Source organism: Melozone crissalis, unplaced genomic scaffold (genome assembly GCF_028551555.1).
Source record: "Melozone crissalis strain CALT ecotype California unplaced genomic scaffold, PUWL_Pcris_2 ptg000068l_1, whole genome shotgun sequence".
Taxonomy (NCBI): domain Eukaryota; kingdom Metazoa; phylum Chordata; class Aves; order Passeriformes; family Passerellidae; genus Melozone; species Melozone crissalis.
In genome coordinates this window covers 14,258,637-14,276,054 of record NW_026535846.1, presented here as the reverse complement: position 1 = coordinate 14,276,054, position 17,418 = coordinate 14,258,637, and the positions used below count along the sequence as shown (strand labels likewise).

Below are 17,418 nucleotides of genomic sequence, written 5' to 3'. Positions count from 1 at the left end.
GGCATCGGCGGCGCCGCCATCAGCGGCCGGTCCCGGGACGCGCCGCGCTGTCGCGGCCGCTCCTTCCGGCGCCGCGCCCCCACAGCGCCCCCTGCCGCGGGGAGGGCGCGCGGCCAGCGGGCGGGAGGCGCGGCCATGGCGGCCGGCGCGGCGCAGGGGCTCGGCGAGGGCGGCGGTGGCCGCGGGTTCCTGGGCCCGCGAGTGCCGGCCGAGGTAGAAGCCATGGCCAGGGGCGTGCAGGACGTGGGCAAGGAGACATTCCGGCGGCTCCTCAAAGGTAGGGCCCGTGCGGGGCCCGCGGGGCGCTGCCCCGGCGCGGAAGGGCCGCGCTGCCCCCGCACAGGGACGCGCGGGGTTCCAGGCGGAGCCCATGGGCAGCAGCCGCGTTCCCCGAGGAAGCCGTGGGTCCTCTCGGGAAGGCAAGGACAGCTCTTAGAGAGCTTCCAAAGGACACTCAAGGGTGTGGTGAAAGGCCATAGTGGGGAAGCCGCCCGGACTGAGGTCACCTGCTCCGTTCGGTCTGGAGGGGGCTGCAGGGACACCGCAAAGCCGGCTCCAGCCTCCTCTCAACAGGCTGCGGACAGACGGACACTGATGCCCGCTCTGGTGACCAGTGACAGGACACGAGGGAACAACATAATGTTCAGTCAGGGCACTTCAGCTTAGCTATGAGGAAAAGATTCTCTCCCTGGCAGGTGCTGGGCACTGGAACGGGCTCCCCCGTGAGTGATCACAGCCTGACAGACCTCAGGGGGTGTTGGGACAATTCCCTCAGGCACATGGTGGGATTCTTGGGGTATCCTGTGCAGGGCTGAGCTGGACTCAATGATCCTTCGGAGTCCATTAGAACTCAGAACATTCTGTGATTACGTGACAGCTGGAGGGCTGCAGCTGGAGGGCTGCAGCTTCCTGGAGCACTTCCCTTTGCTTTTCCCAACAGGAAGCTAGAGCTGAGCTTTAAATAAAATGAGGGGCTTGATTCATTGTATTCTACAGTTCTGTGAAATAATGAGGAACGGAGTTCTGCAGCTGTGGATGGGCCTCAAAATCAGCTGAGTGCTGTTAAAGTCATTCCTCTCCCATCCCTGTGTCCCAGAGGCAACAGCTCAGTCCCTGTCAGGCTGTGTGTGGCAGTCAGAGACCCCGTGGGCATCTACAAAATGTGCAGGAGACAATACAGCAACCCCCAGGTACAGGTGTCCTGTTGAGGCTGTAAGATTTGCAATGACTGATTTCATTTTTGTCTGTGAGGTTTCTCCCTCTAGTGAGAATTTTCTCAAGGCACCTTTGACCATCAAAATCAAGAGTTACACACTTGAGTAAATTATGGTGTGTAAAACAATCATGGAATAATGGAAGAGTTGATTAGTGGAGTGAAAGCACACCTTGCTGGAGGGTAGCTGCTGCCCAGCGTGGTGTGACCCTGGCATGTTCTCTCAGCTAACATCTTGTCAGGGATTTCCTTTTTGATTTGAAGGACTCAAAACATCTGGTAGCTGGTTTGTCTCTAAAAGTGTTGCTGCACAGTAGCAGAAATTATCAATGTATTCAGGGGTTCCTTGTAATTCTTGAAATAGTAAAGCTGTGTACAGGCAGAGGCATTTGGGACAGAAGTAAGTACACATGTTGAACTACATTTGCTGTCTAGTGCAGGAACATAGAGACTGAAAAGCCTTTTCAGTGCCAGTCAGCCTGACTGTATGGGTTTGATTTTGGTGTAAGCTATCACCTGCTTTCAGGAGTGCAATAAATGCTGCCTACCATAGCAGGGGCGGACAGTCCTCCCAAACCAAGTGCCTGGAGCCAGGGCAGTGACCCCAGTGCAGATTCCCCTGCAGTGGGTGGGCACAGCTTCCCTCTGCTTATGCAGAGCTGGCACCAATCTCCCATCGCTGTCTGCTCCTGCTGGCCTGTGACTCACTGTTTGCAGGGTTGCAGTTTTTCCTCTGAAGGTTTTGTAATCTTTGAAGATGTGATGGATTTCAACACTGTTTATCTACATCGCTCTTGCACTTGCACCAGGTTTGTTTTTTGAGGCTGTTGCTGTTACTCTATTGCTAAACAAAGACTAATGTAAAAAATGAGATGCAGTTTCATGTACCTGGTCAGTTCCCATGTAAAAACTGCATGTAACAGTATCTGAAGGTTATCCAGCCAGTGGTGTTGCAGGCTCTGCTACACTGTCTCAATGATTGATTTAATTTTTGTCTGTGAGGCTTCTCCCTGTGGTAAGAGTTTTGTCAATGCACCTTTGACCATCAAAGTCAAGAGCTACACCGTTGAGTAAATCAAGGATCTTGCCTTTTTTTCTTATTCACAGTCACTGTTAATGCATTGGAAGGAAAAGACTGCAGGGAATCTGTCAGGCTGATTGCAGAAAGTGCTAACCTCTCAGAAGAGCAACTTGCTTTCCTCATCTCTGGCATGTACACCCTCCTCCGAGAAGCCTTGAGACTCCCCTTATCAACTTTCAAACAAGAAGTAAGTTCTGGGAGTACTTGGAGCCTTGATAAGGTAAAAGCTGCATCAGACACAAGTCACCATCTAAATCTCATTTGCCTGGGTGGGAAAATGCACATAGAAATGATTCTCCAAGTTAAAGTTGTTGGAAGAAACTGTTAAAATCATTATTTCACTTTTTGGGTAGATTTAGAGTGAGCTTTTTGAAAAAATATTTAAGCTTCAGGAAAAAGATTCCTATATCTATTTCTACTTCAGTATCTTGTTCACTGTGCATGTTTGTTTTCACTCATAAATTAAAACTGCCAAAGAAATCATAGCAAAATGTTATTTCACAGGCATCAACACTCACTCTTACTGGGTGTTCACACATACCACTCATTTTTGCCCATGCTTTCAATTTCTCATATTTGTTTGCCTCCTTTGTTCACATTTCTTCCATAGAGGAAGGAAGGTATTAAGGCCAGAACAATATAGTGGAATTTGGAAGAAAGTGCAGTTTCCGTTTATGCTGTGGATGTCTGGTGTGAATATGCACACACCCACCATGTTCCCAACCCCTATCCCATCTTCATGGTTATTTTCTTAAGTTTTCATGTTCCCTTACCTTACAGTTTTCTTTTCTCATTTTTATGTGAGTGAGCCACTTCAGGGTTTCCAGTTTACCAGTTGTTTAAGATACAGCTTCATATTTACCCAGGCATACTGGGAAAGCTCCCATATTGCAGGAAATATAGTGGAAGTATGCTTTTAATATTCAGATCTTATCTTCTGCCATTTCCTTTTTCTTGTCATAGTTTAAACAAGTTACTGCAAAATGTATTTGAGAATAAGGGCATATAGCCAGTCTAAAAGAAAAATGTTTCTGAATAGCTACATAAAAGAAGTGACAGAAGTGTTATTTTGAAAAATAAAGGCTTCCAAGATATTTAGGTCTTTAAATCACAACTTGATTGAACACTTCTGAAAATTATTTTCAATATATTACCAGTCACTTCAAAACTACTGGCACTCAAGTTTAAAATTTTTGGGGAGAGATACCAAATAAGTGACCACTATTGTGTCAGTAGGTAAGAAATTATAATTTAAGGCTATATCATGTAAAATTTCATCTTCCTTGTCTTTTCAGGTTTTTAAAGAAGACTTGAAGGAGCTCAGGTATGCCTGCATACACCAGTCATTTAATGTTTGTTTTTTCATGGCTTTTATGTAACTGCTTCCCCAAATTAACATTTTTACACTAAAAAGTTGATATAAAAATTACCTGTAAGTGCCTCTTAATGCATCTGTTGCCAAACATCATGTAAAGGCAGAGGGAAAAAACAGGTGTTGTGTAAGACTTGATTTAGCACTGAGCATGAGCAGTTTTATTTCACCTGCTGGGGAAAATGGTCTGATTTATTCTGTAATGTAGGTTATGCAAATATGAGTGACCTTCTCTCTGCCATCCCCATCTTGCCCTGCAATATTTTTTTAAGTGTTTGGTAAGACAGTGGTAGCATTTCAGAAGCTAAGAACTGCCCTACTTCTCTCCTTCTTTGAAAGGTCAATGATATAACGTTCATGAAACCCGACCACCATGTTCAGCTATGATTTCTCGTGCCCATTACCCAAGAAATCATGACCTTTGTTACAGCCTTTGACAAAATCTATATCAGTCTTCCATGAGTATATCTGAAGGGATCATATCCTAAAAGCTAGAGGTCAGATGCTAGTAATATTTATAGGTTTTCCCTTATTTCTATATTCAGTAGCAATGAGAGAATAACAGCAGTTGATGTTTTCCTCTGTAGTGAAACATCTGCACCAAGGCTTAATTATTTTAAAACACTATTTTTGCACATTTCTTTAACATTCTGATTGCTACCTAGGAGAAACAGATGTTTCTAATTCTGTCATTTTTCATCCTTATTTGTCCATTAACCTGTACAATAATGGCTTTCTCCTCATAAGCAGTTAAATCATAAGCACAATTTACTTTATGAGCAACTTCAGGCAAGCTAAAACTGCAGATGTAATTGGGGTGTAATCAATGAAAGGTGGCATTTGGGCCATAGTGAAAGGTGCCTTGCAAGTTGATACTGTTGTGTCTGTGGCTCAGTGCTGGAGTTTGGCCTGCCTTTTGTCTTGAAAGCTCAAATGCAAGCTGCTGCCTCTGCCACGTCATGGAGTTCACACCCAGGTTAAAGCAGGTCAGTAAGAAGCTGATGAATTGCTTTTGGCCCAGTGGGAGCTGGTGTCTTTTGAGGTGCACACAGAATGTGCCAAGCTTGATTATGGAATAATGAAGAATACTAAAGTTCTATGCCAAATTCTCTGGCTGGGTCAATATTCCTCTTCTGAGCAGTGGAGAAAGTTGGTACAGGAGTGTCAGAGGTCACTGTCTGGGCTGGCTGTGTCAGAAATGCAGACTCCCAGGTCCCTGTCCTTGCCATTTGACCACACTTCAATGACTTACACTTTTGTAGTAGTGTTTGGGAGTTTTTTTCTCATTTAATGATTTATTCATACATTTTACTTAGATACTTTTCAGTCTTGATGACCTTTTTTATATATTTTATATCTTGGTACATCTTTTTTTCTTACTGTTCTGGTTAATAGGGCTTATCTAGCAGCAATAGTTAGGTAACTGCATTTGTGCTGCTTGCAGACTTGAGTGTTTTATGGGCTGCTAGTTGCTGCTATGCTCCCATTATTCTCACAGTACTGGGACTCTTCCTAACTTCTACCTCTGACATATAATTCTGCCCATACAATATCCTGTAATTCTCAATTTTCTGGTGAGGTACCTGATCTTGGCTTCTAGTTTTGATGAAGAGAGAGGCTGGAATACATGCCCAATTCTGATTAAGTACATAAATATTACTAGTTTTAAAAAGTTGCAATTCCCTATTTCTTAGCCTGAGTGGTTGAGCCAGTGGGAATAAATTCACACTAAATTGTGGGTGCTTTTTTTTCCCTCCCCTCACAGATTATTTAATAACTTTATGACTCAGGCGAATAACATGGGATTGAGACATCTTCACACATTTCTTGCCCTTTGAGTCCCTTCCTCAGAATGTTCCAATGACAAGTGATAGCTATCTGTAGTTCAGACTGAACTGTGCCATGTTCTATCTTATCTGTGTCATGTCTGACTGGCCTCAAGTGTGCTGAGGAGCCAGGAACAGAATTTCCAGTGAGATCATTGCACAGCAAAAATAATGCAAACTCAAGGGTGGTGTTAATGCTTCTGTTTTAGTAATGCTCTTGAGTCAATCAAGTGTTGTGGTAGGTGTCATCATAATCATATTACAGCCCTGTCTCCAGCTATTCCACTACATAGTCAGGGTATCCAGTCAGTGTCAGGATGGGCTAAATGATACACTTGCACAAAAGTGTGAGTAATGTTTGCAGAAATAGTCTTGTCTTTTCTGAAAGTCAGACTCTTGCAGCCAAAAAACACTGTTCTAGTGCTTGCTAAAATGAATTTCTTTTTATCCAAGCACTATTTTAAAATGTGGTTTAACCCCACTGCTCCCCTTCTGAATTGAAGCTGTAGTAACTGCTGTTTCATCATCCCACTGTGTGAGTTGATGAGTTGTTTTTTCTCTGGCCATTAGACACTGTAAGCTCTTTAGGACATATAACTTCCTTGTTTGCTTTGATTTTCCTTTGATGCACTGCTGTGTGTCTCAAGCCACTGGTGAGTAATGTCTCTGGGCACTGATTCATGGTGAGTGCTGGATTTAACTGTGGCAGCAGCTGTAGTGGCTTCTCCCACTTGTCCAACCTGCCTCTCTGTAGGAGGTTACTGTCCCTGTGGCACAGGCAGCTCAATGGATGGTGTTTGCTCTGTGGTCTTTGCAATTCACAGCCTGATCTATTGAACTGAAAATCAACAGTGGCTTGTTTGTAAGGCAACAGCAGTGTCAAAGGAATGGTGAAGGAGTGGAAAGGTGGGGGTAGATGGACTGTGTTAGTCTCTTCAACCAGTCTCCACATATGCTCCTTTGTAAGTAGGGCCTCTGTTTGAATGTTGAGAGGCATTTCCTTCTGTGTTCATTACACTGGAGGTGAAAGTGAAATGAAAAATGTCAGTTTGGGATTTTTGAAAGCATGCATTGCTGGCCTGCCTTCTGCACTTGTCAGAGCCATCAGTAAAATTTTTCTTGACTTTACTGAGAGAAGTTAAGCCAATACTGGGTTCTTTTGAAATACACCATTGCCATACAAGGTAGGATGGGCAGATGTAGCAGTTTTTAGGGTTCTTGATATATAAACACAGGTTGTCCTTTTGAGAGTCCTGACTGAATCAATACTGAAGTGCTTACATAAGAGCTGGCAATTTTAAGCAATGGAAGATGGAAAATGTTGACACATCTTTTGTGTTCTGTAAGAGATTGAGGGTTTTTTCAGGTAAGGCCATATAACTATGGTTACAAAAAATCCCTAACTGTTTTTTCTTGCTTATCTCTTTCAGAATACCAGAAGATTTCATTGTGGACTTTTCCAGTGTAGTCTTTGGTAACAGGTTAGTGTCTTCATTGTGCAGACAGCAGGGCTGCACAGAGCTCTGCTGACACAAATCCTTGGTGTATTGAAGGAACAGCAATATTTTCCAAGTTAATGAGAACAAGACTTGTCCCATTATCTTGATTCAGCACAGTGTGATGTCCATCATGCATGGCAATACATGCATTAAGTAGCTTTCTTGCCAATTCTCAGTTTTTCTGTGTTCATCAGTTTTTCTAATGTTCTATAGACTGTGAGGTTGATCAATACCCACAGATGAAAAATGCAGTGCAGAATTACATTTTTACCATCATTATCATTGCAAGGCAGGCTTCATAAGCCCCCTACCTGCTCTGGTTCATGGCAGCTCTCTCAGATAGCATTTCTCAAGTCTTAATGTACAGTTCAGTTGGGAATTCACACTGAGTGACTTGATGACAACACATATGAGATATCAAGTGCTCTACAATTCACTTTTTAAGCAACATTCCTCAGTAACTCTAGAGTAAGTTCTAAACTGAGAGCTTTATGAACAGCCTGTCTCTTTTGCCACTTCTTGGGATTCCCTTTTTCTAGAAGTTTCTCTGCTCAACCATGTTTAGCCTATTGTACATCTAGAAATTAAAAATCTGGAATATTTTGAATATGCAGACTTGTACAGGGCGAGGAGTTGGACTGAGATGATCATTGTGGGCCAACTCTCCTTCTTGAAACTTGAGGTCACTCAGCACGTGACATCACCAACCCAATGCTGCTTCAGATGCTCTGCCTGGAATCCCAATAATCATAGTTGTGGTTTTTCAGTTACCCTCAAGGGTCTGAGTGCTGCTACCAAAGCTAAAAATATTTCTCATTTCTTTGATTAAGATCTTGGCTTACAGATAAAGGTTCTTGGAGTAAAAATAAATTCAGTCATCTCGTCTTTTCTTTGCTCTTCTGTTTGAATTATAGGTGTTAAGAATGCAAAATTCATGGTTGCAAAGTGGAAATACTGCTTGCAGTAGGGAAGGAAGATAAATTTAGATGTAATTTGAAGCATGCATGATTGTCTGTTTTCTACTGTGAAATCACGATGCTGGAAAATTTAGCTTTTTCTCATTTTGAAAGCTGTGATTATCCAGTGTAATCTTCCTCTGTGTTTTGAGACCAGAGATGAACACCTCAGGTTTGATTTTTAGACAGATCTGCTTCTACAATCTTAAATGTAACACTGAATCATACATATGCTTATTGAGTTGTAAATATATATATTTGTGATGGTAAGAGGTGCATTAGCATGACATCAAAAATTCAGTAATTCAGTATGAGCTAGATAACCCAGAAAAATCCATTTTTAATACTTTTCCTGGCATCTTATCTTATTTTTGGAGTTCTTTTCACTAAACAACAACTCTGAAGTATTTGGCATTTGTATTTGTGTCCCCACAGTTCCACCAAGCTATGTAGACTGAAAGAAAAACTTGCCACATCAAATAACTACATGAAATTAAAACTGTCTTTTAAGGGAAAGGACAACACTTCACCCTCTCTGAATGTTTATAATAAATGCACTGTTTTGGGGTTTTTTTTCTAATGGTGTACCTTTAGTTTCTACCAGGAGGGTGCATTCTGTGTGCTATTTGTCAGCATTTCACACATACAAGTTTGTTCAGTCTTTGTAAGGAACTAAAAGTTTGTAAATTATATTGGATCAACAAGAACCACTGTGGGTTTCTTTAGGTATGCTTCAACATAGACTCAATACACTAATATTATATTTTAAAACATTACTGCTTGCAAATACTAGATGGTTTTTGCTCAGTGGCCTGCTAGGAATGTCTTGTTATGTGCATAGGGAACCATCCAGAACTTGTCTTTAGTTTTGGTACTGGTAGATCAGCTGCTGCTCCAAGTTCTCTAATCTTTCATTTTCGAGTTGAATCCTTTAGGAGGTGATGTTCTTGTCACCAGGTGTATCATCCTTTCCAGCACAGCTTGTATGGTCTCTAGGATGGTCTTTACCTGATCCATGGTCTTTTGCTTGTTCTGACTTCTGCCTTCTGCACAATGTGCTGACAGTATATTGCAGTTGCTGGCACAGAGTGTTTACAAAATGTAATTGTAGGCTATAGGTTTTAGATGTAAGATTCATTGAGTCTTTTCTGGTCCATTTTGCTATTCCTCTCAGAAATCAATGGCTTGATTAGCAGCCTGTGTAATTTCTGTATGCATGTTGGCCACTATGCACGTTCTGTCATCTTTGCAGGATTCTTGCAGTTCCCACTGTGGTCTTGTCCAAGCTGGGAAGGTCCTGACAGAAGCTTAAACTAAGCCATAGAAGCTGTGACTCTTCCTAGGAGAATGGCACAGGAGTGCAGTCCTGACCAGAAATAAAGCTTTGTGTTTGACCACAGAAATGCCATCTCTCAACAGTATTCAAAGCTTCCCCTCTGTTTTGGAGGTCACCATTTCCTGATCTTTCCCACCACTGCTAAGTAGAATATCTTTCTGTTTTTAAAACTCCTTTCTTCCCCCAGGGTGCTGGTGCTGCACTGAATGGACTGACTTCCATTGATGGGAGTTAACATGTCTTAAGGAAACAGTAGCAGTGTGGCTATTTTTAGGGAGTCTCCAACTTAAGCAATACTCTGGCAGCAGCTCTCCGCTGAGGGAAAGGCCTGTTCTTACTGTTTAATCCTGCTAATGACTGTTCTGGACTCCAGCTCCTCATGGCTGCACCCAGCTGTGCTGACCTACTTCCTATCCAGGGGCTGACAATGAGTAAATGAGTAAGAACCAGCTGATCTACTTTTTTTTGCTCATTTCTTTACCATGCTATAAGGAATGTGTCTCACTTCTGACACCACCCAGCCTCCCCTCACCAAAGAGATAAATTCTTTCTTATATCACCTTTGCCAAACGCAGGACACTTGGAGGATCTCAGCCTGTGAGTCCCTGTACCTTATCAGATCATTAATCTTTCTGGGCAGTTTCTAAAGGCCCAGCTAACTTGCACACAAGAATCTCAGTAGTGATGTGAGACTGCCATTCCTACAGTGCTTGGTTTGCTCAGAGAGGATTCCTTTCTGATGCAAAGTCTGTAATTAGATTATGTCTAGCACCATGGATAAAGGATGTAATGTTTCTTATCCTGCCCTTAGTGGAAGTACTGGAGTAGCCTTGAAACGTACTGCAAATAAATTCCAGGGACATGGGATGCTTAGAGAGAAAAAAAAAGAGTAACTCAAAGTCCAGAATCTACCTCCTGAATGGACCAGCACAGTGACCTCATTCTGAAATTATTTCTGCCTCTATATCTAATGGCTATTATGTATTTGCATCAGATTTGCCATTTAGTTATCCAGAACTCAGCATGTTGTTAAAATTTTGAAAGTTGTCTACCATCTGAAGTTTAATTGCTCTTAACTGTATTTCCACACAGAAATAAACTAGGACTTGATCAGCCTGATTCTTCCTGCAATATGAGTAACAAATGAAATGCTTGGCTTCTCACACATTAGACTAGGCAAAAATCTTGATGGCTGAGCTGGGGTTGGCAGTGAACATCATGTAAGAAACTTAAAGTTTGTAAATTATGTTGGATCAACAAGAACCACTGTGGGTTTTTTTTTAAATATGCTTCAAAATACACTAATATTATATTTCAAAACATTACTGCTTGCAAATACTAGATGGTTTTTGCTGAGGAAGAACAGTGACCTTATGCAACTGTTTTGCCTAAGTCATCTGTCTTGTCTCTGCTTGCTTGTTCCTGTTGGATTTGCATGAAGGTAAGGATATGTTTGCAGATCCCTTTCTATGCCTCACAGTTGCATATAATTGAAATAATAGGTATGCCAGCCACCACAATGACTCTTACTAATCTTTGTAGTGGCATCAGTTTACTAGAATTATACAGTCACTTGGTCTCTTTTTTCAACATGGACCATAGTTAAGCATCAAAAATGGGATAATCTGAGCACAACTATCTTAAATCCACAAAAACTCTGCTTATTCAGACCTCTTTAAGGACAGATGTAGGAGAGAAATAAATTCTGGACAGGTTTGTACTGATGAATTCTATTTTCTCTTTAGATTGTTGCTTCTTTTATGGATTTACATTTCAGTCTCCTATTTCTGATCCACTCTCCAGGCGCCCCCCTTCCGAAGGCACAGCTCTGGTACAAAGAAGTCGGCTGCCAAGTATCCAGGACTTCAAGTGGAGAGTGGATGTAGCTATATCCACAAGGTACAACAGAGAATCATGCACATCCCTGGAATTACCTAAGATTAAACTGATTTCTTGTGCTGCTTAAACATTTTAATGGGGTCAAAATGTGCCTTGCTATTAGGGATTGGCAGGTAGCCTTAAACAGTAAGATACAGGTGGAATTTTCTGAACAGTGTAGAAGTCGGTGTATGTAGACTTTACTGCTGGTAACATTTCAAAGTTTAAGTCTCTTATTTTAAAACTTAACAGAGCTGGTGCAAATCCACAGATAATGGCAATTAGTCAGACTGAGCCTCAAGCAGCTAGGCAAGCTCTTAGTTTTACTGGAACAGGGGAGGGTATTCATCTATTCAACTTCTCAAGCAGATCATCATTTTTTGCACATGGTAAATGAATTTCCATCTCCTGTACTCTGCTTCTACAGAGAGAAGTTTCAGGCCAGCACCTTTACACTGCCATAGTTATGTAACTGGTTGAACTACCTCCTAGTTTCTTTCACAGCAGGAGTAAAAGCCTTTGAGATCATCCTGCCTGTGCCTGCAGTGAACAGCTTCTTACCATCTGCCACAACAGAGGCATGTGGGGATGCATCTTTGGCTAGACCCAGAAGGAAACAGAAACCTGTTGTCTGTGCTGTTTGCTCTCTGTCCAGTCCTAACCAGGACAGACCAAGCTGAAAGAAATTAGATGATCCAGTCTTTGTTAGTAGTGTAATTTGTTAGCATGAGTGACTCCATGTTGTGTGTCTGAATACCTGCATCTGGGAGAGAGTGCTGTCTCTTTGGTGCCAGGAAGGCCCATGGCTGATCAGAATTGTCTTCCTGAAATCAAGAAAAAAGACTCCTAAGAGAAAATTGGAATGGCCACAAGTTACTTGTTCAGGTGACTTTCTGATGAGCAGTGCTGTAAGCACCACACAGGTATCACTGTAGAAAAAGAGTCTATACTGATAGGAGAGCAAAATGTCCAGGTAAACATCCTCAGGCAAAGTGCTTGCAAGCTGAAAGCAAATCCTATGATTTGTTTTCCAAACTACACAGGAGGAGCAATACATTACCGGTTTTTGTTTTCCTTCCTTTTAATTTTGTTTTCAGTTAATCTTCCCCCTGGGATTTCTTGTTTATCATCCAGCAACAGCCTCTGCAGGGAGGTATGGCAGCTTTGGGCTGTAGTGCCTGTCTGTACCTGAGCAGGCTTTGGCAGTGTCAGTTGATGGAAGCTGCACAAGAATGACTCACTTCCCTTCTTTGGGTCATCAAATAAAATAACACACAAATTTAGGATGAAGCCTGGAAGAGGCTGATTCCCCGAATGAGGTGGCAGTTGAATGTATGAAGGGATGGAAATGATTAATGCAGCATTGAAAACTGCATAAGAAAACTGTGCATTATTATTAGCAGTACTTGGCCAGCTCTTATCCCTATCAGAGTTCCACTAAACCACTTATGTAAAAATGAAAATGCTCCTAAACTTGCAGTTACTAAACTATTAACTGTTAAGTCTCAATACTGAGGTAAATTGGACAGAGCTGTTGTGTTCATGAGTTTCCAGCCAGACTCTGTGACTGAAATTACTCATGTCCTGTGTAAAGCCTACATGAACATCTAAAATTGTTAATGTGCAATGCTGTACTCATCACAGTGCTGATCTGTACTGCTGTAATCCTAATGATGTAAATAATTTCAGTTCACTGGCCCGTGCACTCCAGCCATCCATTCTGATGATGATGAAGCTTTCAGATGGGACAGCTCATCGCTTTGAAGTAAGTCTGATTGCCATAATAAATAGTAAGGAAACCACTTCTAGTTTTATTTAGAAAGTTGAATTATTATTTAAAATACTAAAGCTTTTGTAAATGGTGTATTACCATTGGTTGGTTTGCTTTGGAATCCTTCATGTTCAGTGTTGCCACATGAAATATTTAATGAAATACCAATCAAAATATTTTCATACCTTGTTCCTGCACATGTTCTGCTGAACCGCAATTTATTAGAAGAATATTAATTACTGGAAAGCACTATTACATAATGTCTGGTTTGATTAAAAGTTATGGGGTTGTTATGAACTGTAACCTTCAGACCTGATGTTGTCTCTTGAGGGCAGAAAAATTACTGGGATAGTTTATATAATGTATGAGACACTTGCAAACCTTCTGCATTTGGCAGAGAATGGTAACAGTCTTTTCTGTGGCAGAGGTAATTTTATTCTTTTTCTTCAGAACTGTTCTGGCTGCTAGAAAGTAAAAAAAACCCTCTTTGCTTGTTACAGGATTAGTCAGTGGCAGTATTTATGACACTGTACTTAAAGGCTTGCCAGAAGATGGCATAAACTCTTCCATAATTTTAACCTTTGGAAAGGAATGCTGTTTGTTCTATGAATAGCATGGTGGTGCGTACAGGAATTCAATGCACAGCAGGCATTGTTACACTTGAACTCTGTACAGATTTTGGCTTCAGTTCTCTCATTAGTAGTTGTCTGGAAGAAGCACCAAAGCCCTGTGGGTTGAAAGAGGTGGACTGATTTTGCTGTTGAATTGTTTTGCAAGAAAGCATCTGTAGAGAAGGGCATAAATTCTGTGCTACATTGCAAACTGTTGGGGGTGTCACTTCACAGGAGATCAAATTTACCCCTCTGGACTGTCCAGCTCAGAGCATCCCATACACTGTGTTTGAGGGCTTCCATGGAACTTAAATGATGCCATGGACTCCAGGTTAACCGTTTACAAAAGGGTAAGTTTCACTTGTGAGGATAAAATCTAGTTTATTCCCACTTTAGTTCCTGGCATATCATGTCCAGTGTTGGTCTTGGTGCCATTTTTTCTGACTGTTTTGGTTTGATTTTAGGGTTTGTTTTTTGTGGGTCTTTTCCTCAATGTGGAAGACCTTTAGTTATTCTGCAGTGGAGGTGTGTTTGTCCAGCACATGCAGGAGTGCAGCTATCTGATAACAAACAGTGTGCTTCTCCTAGAATCAGCTCTTTGCTGTTGCTGCCTCTTGGATCTGAATGCCAAGGGTGTGACTTCAGACAGGATTTCTAGATCTGATGAGAGGTCTTCCCACAGTTAGCTCTTTGGAATAAACTTGTGTTCTGGTTTGAGTAAGCAAGTTTATGCAAGTAAACATAGTCCTCAGATGTTCAGTTTTCCTTTATTTGAACACATTCAGAATGTTGTGCTAACTAACAGGGCTTATGTAAGATGGTAAGTCCAGAAAATAATTCTGTTGTGAACAGTTTTAAAATGTGTATAGCACAGGGAGAAGTTACACTCTTTGGTCTCCATTTGGTATTTTAATCACAGTGTGGCTTCTGACTGAAGTTGTTTTTTTTAAGCAGTGGGAATTGCAGCATTTTGAGTCTTGTTGTATATATGTCAAAAGTGAAAAGGACATGATGCCTTTTTATGCATTTCTGATATATGTGGAAAATGCAAATCAGGTGTTGGATTCCTCTCATATAATTGGTATCTGTGCCAGAGTGGGCAGGAGGATGACAAGGGGCTCTGCCAAAAGAACTGCTGTCTTCAGTGCAGTCTGAGGAGTAAATTAGGCAGTGCTGTGCAGACTGTGTGGGACCAGCCAGACTGCACTGGGCACTCGTGTGTGTGTTTGTGCACTGCACTGGTGTCACCAGGCTGTGTCACCAGGCTGTGCCTGCACCCAGCTGGGGGTCTCTTTCTTCACAGATAAAATTTCCATCCACTGGGTTTCTCAGGCTTGAAATGGTGACGCCATGAGTCTCCTGCACAGTTGGAAATGCTTTGTGTGTTTAACCCTAAATCTTTTGCCTTCCACACATAGTGGAAGTGCCATTTGCTCTTGAGGTTGCTGCCAAGTGTCTGGCCTCGAGTCTCAATTCCTTTGTCTTGCAAGTTTGGAGAAACAGAATATCTTGAATTTGTTGCTTGAGATTTCTGTAGTCTCCACAACCTTCCAGATGTCTTTCCTTCCAGTCCATGACTTTTATATCACCCTAGCAGCTCTCAATTTACATCCTTGAGTATTTCTTTTCTCTCATCAGGCAGTACAGAAAATGTACAATCTAGGTGTTACTTCTGTTTTTTTCCCATCCTCCTTTTCCATGTGGATTTAGTTGAATTACCAGAATTTTATTAACCTTAAATCCTTTGTCTTAAATTTGGAAAAATTAAGTATTTTAAGAGAAATTTGCCTTACACTGCAGAAGGTTCCATAACCATAGACATGCCCTAGTCAAGTTCCTGCAATGTCTTGTGTTTTCTAACCTGAGCATTCTATTTCAGGTGCCAGTTGCAAAGTTTCAAGAACTGAGATACAATGTTGCCCTTATACTGAAGGAAATGAATGATTTGGAGAAGAGGAGCGTACTGAAGATCCAAGACTGAACGCTTTTAAATTGGGAGTTTATGGAAGAGATCTGAAACCCTCAGCGTGTTTGGTGAATGCAAAACAGGGGACCATCACCACTTTGCCTCTATGAACTTAAATGTGGCATTTATGATGTCTGCTGTAAATATTTTTTTTCAATTCAAGTGTTTAAAGCACAAGCTCTTTTTGTAAGACTTAGGAAAAACAAAACATTTATCTATGAAAAAGTATAATGCTCTTTGTGAACATTTTTGCATGATTCATCAAAACATTTTTTAAATAACCATCTTAATAGATGTTAGAGTCATTTATTTCTGATTATGATTCAGAATTCTAATTTTTTTTTGATAGTGTGCTACCGGAAGCCCTATCAATGTGTATGTATCATAAGAAAGCTCTGCAATATTTCAAATAAAAAATAAAATAACAAACCCACTCCTGCCTTCTAGTATGACAAATGTGATCTTGAGTTTTGCATAAAATTGTTGCTTCATTTCTTACTAAGTGACTATAGTTTAGCTATGGATAGTTAAAGGCTAATTTGGAAGAAAATTGGAAGACTGTGGATCAAGAAAGAAGTATCATCTGGGCTTCCAGGACTAATTCCATGTAATTACAGCAGTGGAGAGGTGAAATCTTTTTCTTTATCTGGTTGATCAGAATGGGCTTAATAGCTGTAATCTCCTAGTTTTGTGACTGGAATGCCTGCCTCTTGTTTCATGTGTTGCCTGTGTGTTTGATTCCATGGAATCAGCTGCCACGAATAGGCAGAACCCTCTGGCCCTGCAGTGGTGGGGAGCAGCAGGAGGCAGTGACCTTGTAACCCACCCCAGCTCATCAGTCCTGCAGGCCAGACCCCAGGATGAAGGGCTGCCTACAGCTGGATGGAAGTCACAGGTAGGAGCATATCCAGGCCCCCAGGCTGAGAATGCAGTTCAGCACAGGCTGAAGTGTCCTGAGCTGCTCAGGCAGTTGGACTGGATGGTCACTGTAGGTCCCTCCCTTTGTACTGGAATAGTCTGTTCTGAGTTACTCCTTTGGTGAATTTACCTTGGAAGGATTCCTTTAAAGTGAAATATGTTTCGATTTAAATACCATGGGACCACATGTATGTCCCTAAGAGCTTTGCCAAAAAACTGATGAGTTCCTCACTCCTTGGCTGAATGAATTTTCCCCAGCAGCAAAGACAGGGAGGCTGTGAGCAATTGCCCAAAGACAGCAGGCTGTGGCTCTGGAACTCAGTTTGTCAGAAGTCAGATGTGCTTTGGAAAGCATTGGTTCCAGCTAATTGCAGGGTTTCTATCACAGAAATACCACCCATATTTGTCTCTTTCATGTTTTATGGTTATAGAACTTGCCTTTATCTTCCTCACTCCCTGCAGAAAATTACTGAAATAAAAATTGTGGGTTAAGGAGGCCTTTTACACTCCCACAGATGTTTGTGTAGGAAAGGATGACTTGCCTTTTGTATTTAAAAAATCACAACAAGCATAGTAAGACTTATTTGTCATACTTCTAAAGAGGAAAGTTCTTTGACAGCAGTCCATACCAATCTAAAGATAGCTGCATAGCTGTGGTCCAGAAAGCTTTTAAAACCTGTGCAAGAATGTGTCCTGTAGTTTCAAATAAACCATCAGCAGGATTTCAAATTGTTCAGAAGCTTCCTGTTCCATTTGCTTTGAAGTGGATTCATCAATAACTTCCAGCTTTGATCCATACTCTGCCTCTTGGTCTTTTAACTTCCAAGTGGACTGCAGACTGCATTAATTCCTCTGTGAAGCTTGTTCATCTTCCTTGTATCTTACCACAGGCTGTGAAACAAAACATACATCCTTGTGTTCCTTGTTACATTTCCCTTCTGGCTGCTTAGACTTGCATTGTTCCAAACCGAAAATGTATCCCAGCTAAACC

The 17,418-nt window shown here is 41.6% G+C and overlaps 1 protein-coding gene across 1 annotated transcript; it reads left to right on the top strand.

The window, feature by feature from the left end:
* Positions 1-135: 135 nt before the first annotated feature.
* On the top strand, positions 136-15,734 carry COMMD5 (COMM domain containing 5). Its single transcript, XM_054289608.1, has 7 exons — positions 136-277; positions 2,321-2,481; positions 3,590-3,618; positions 6,923-6,973; positions 11,087-11,182; positions 12,851-12,926; positions 15,423-15,734. Exons 1-7 carry the CDS (start codon positions 136-138, stop codon positions 15,522-15,524), a joined length of 657 nt encoding a protein of 218 aa, XP_054145583.1. The 3' UTR covers positions 15,525-15,734.
* The last annotated feature ends 1,684 nt before the right edge of the window (positions 15,735-17,418 follow it).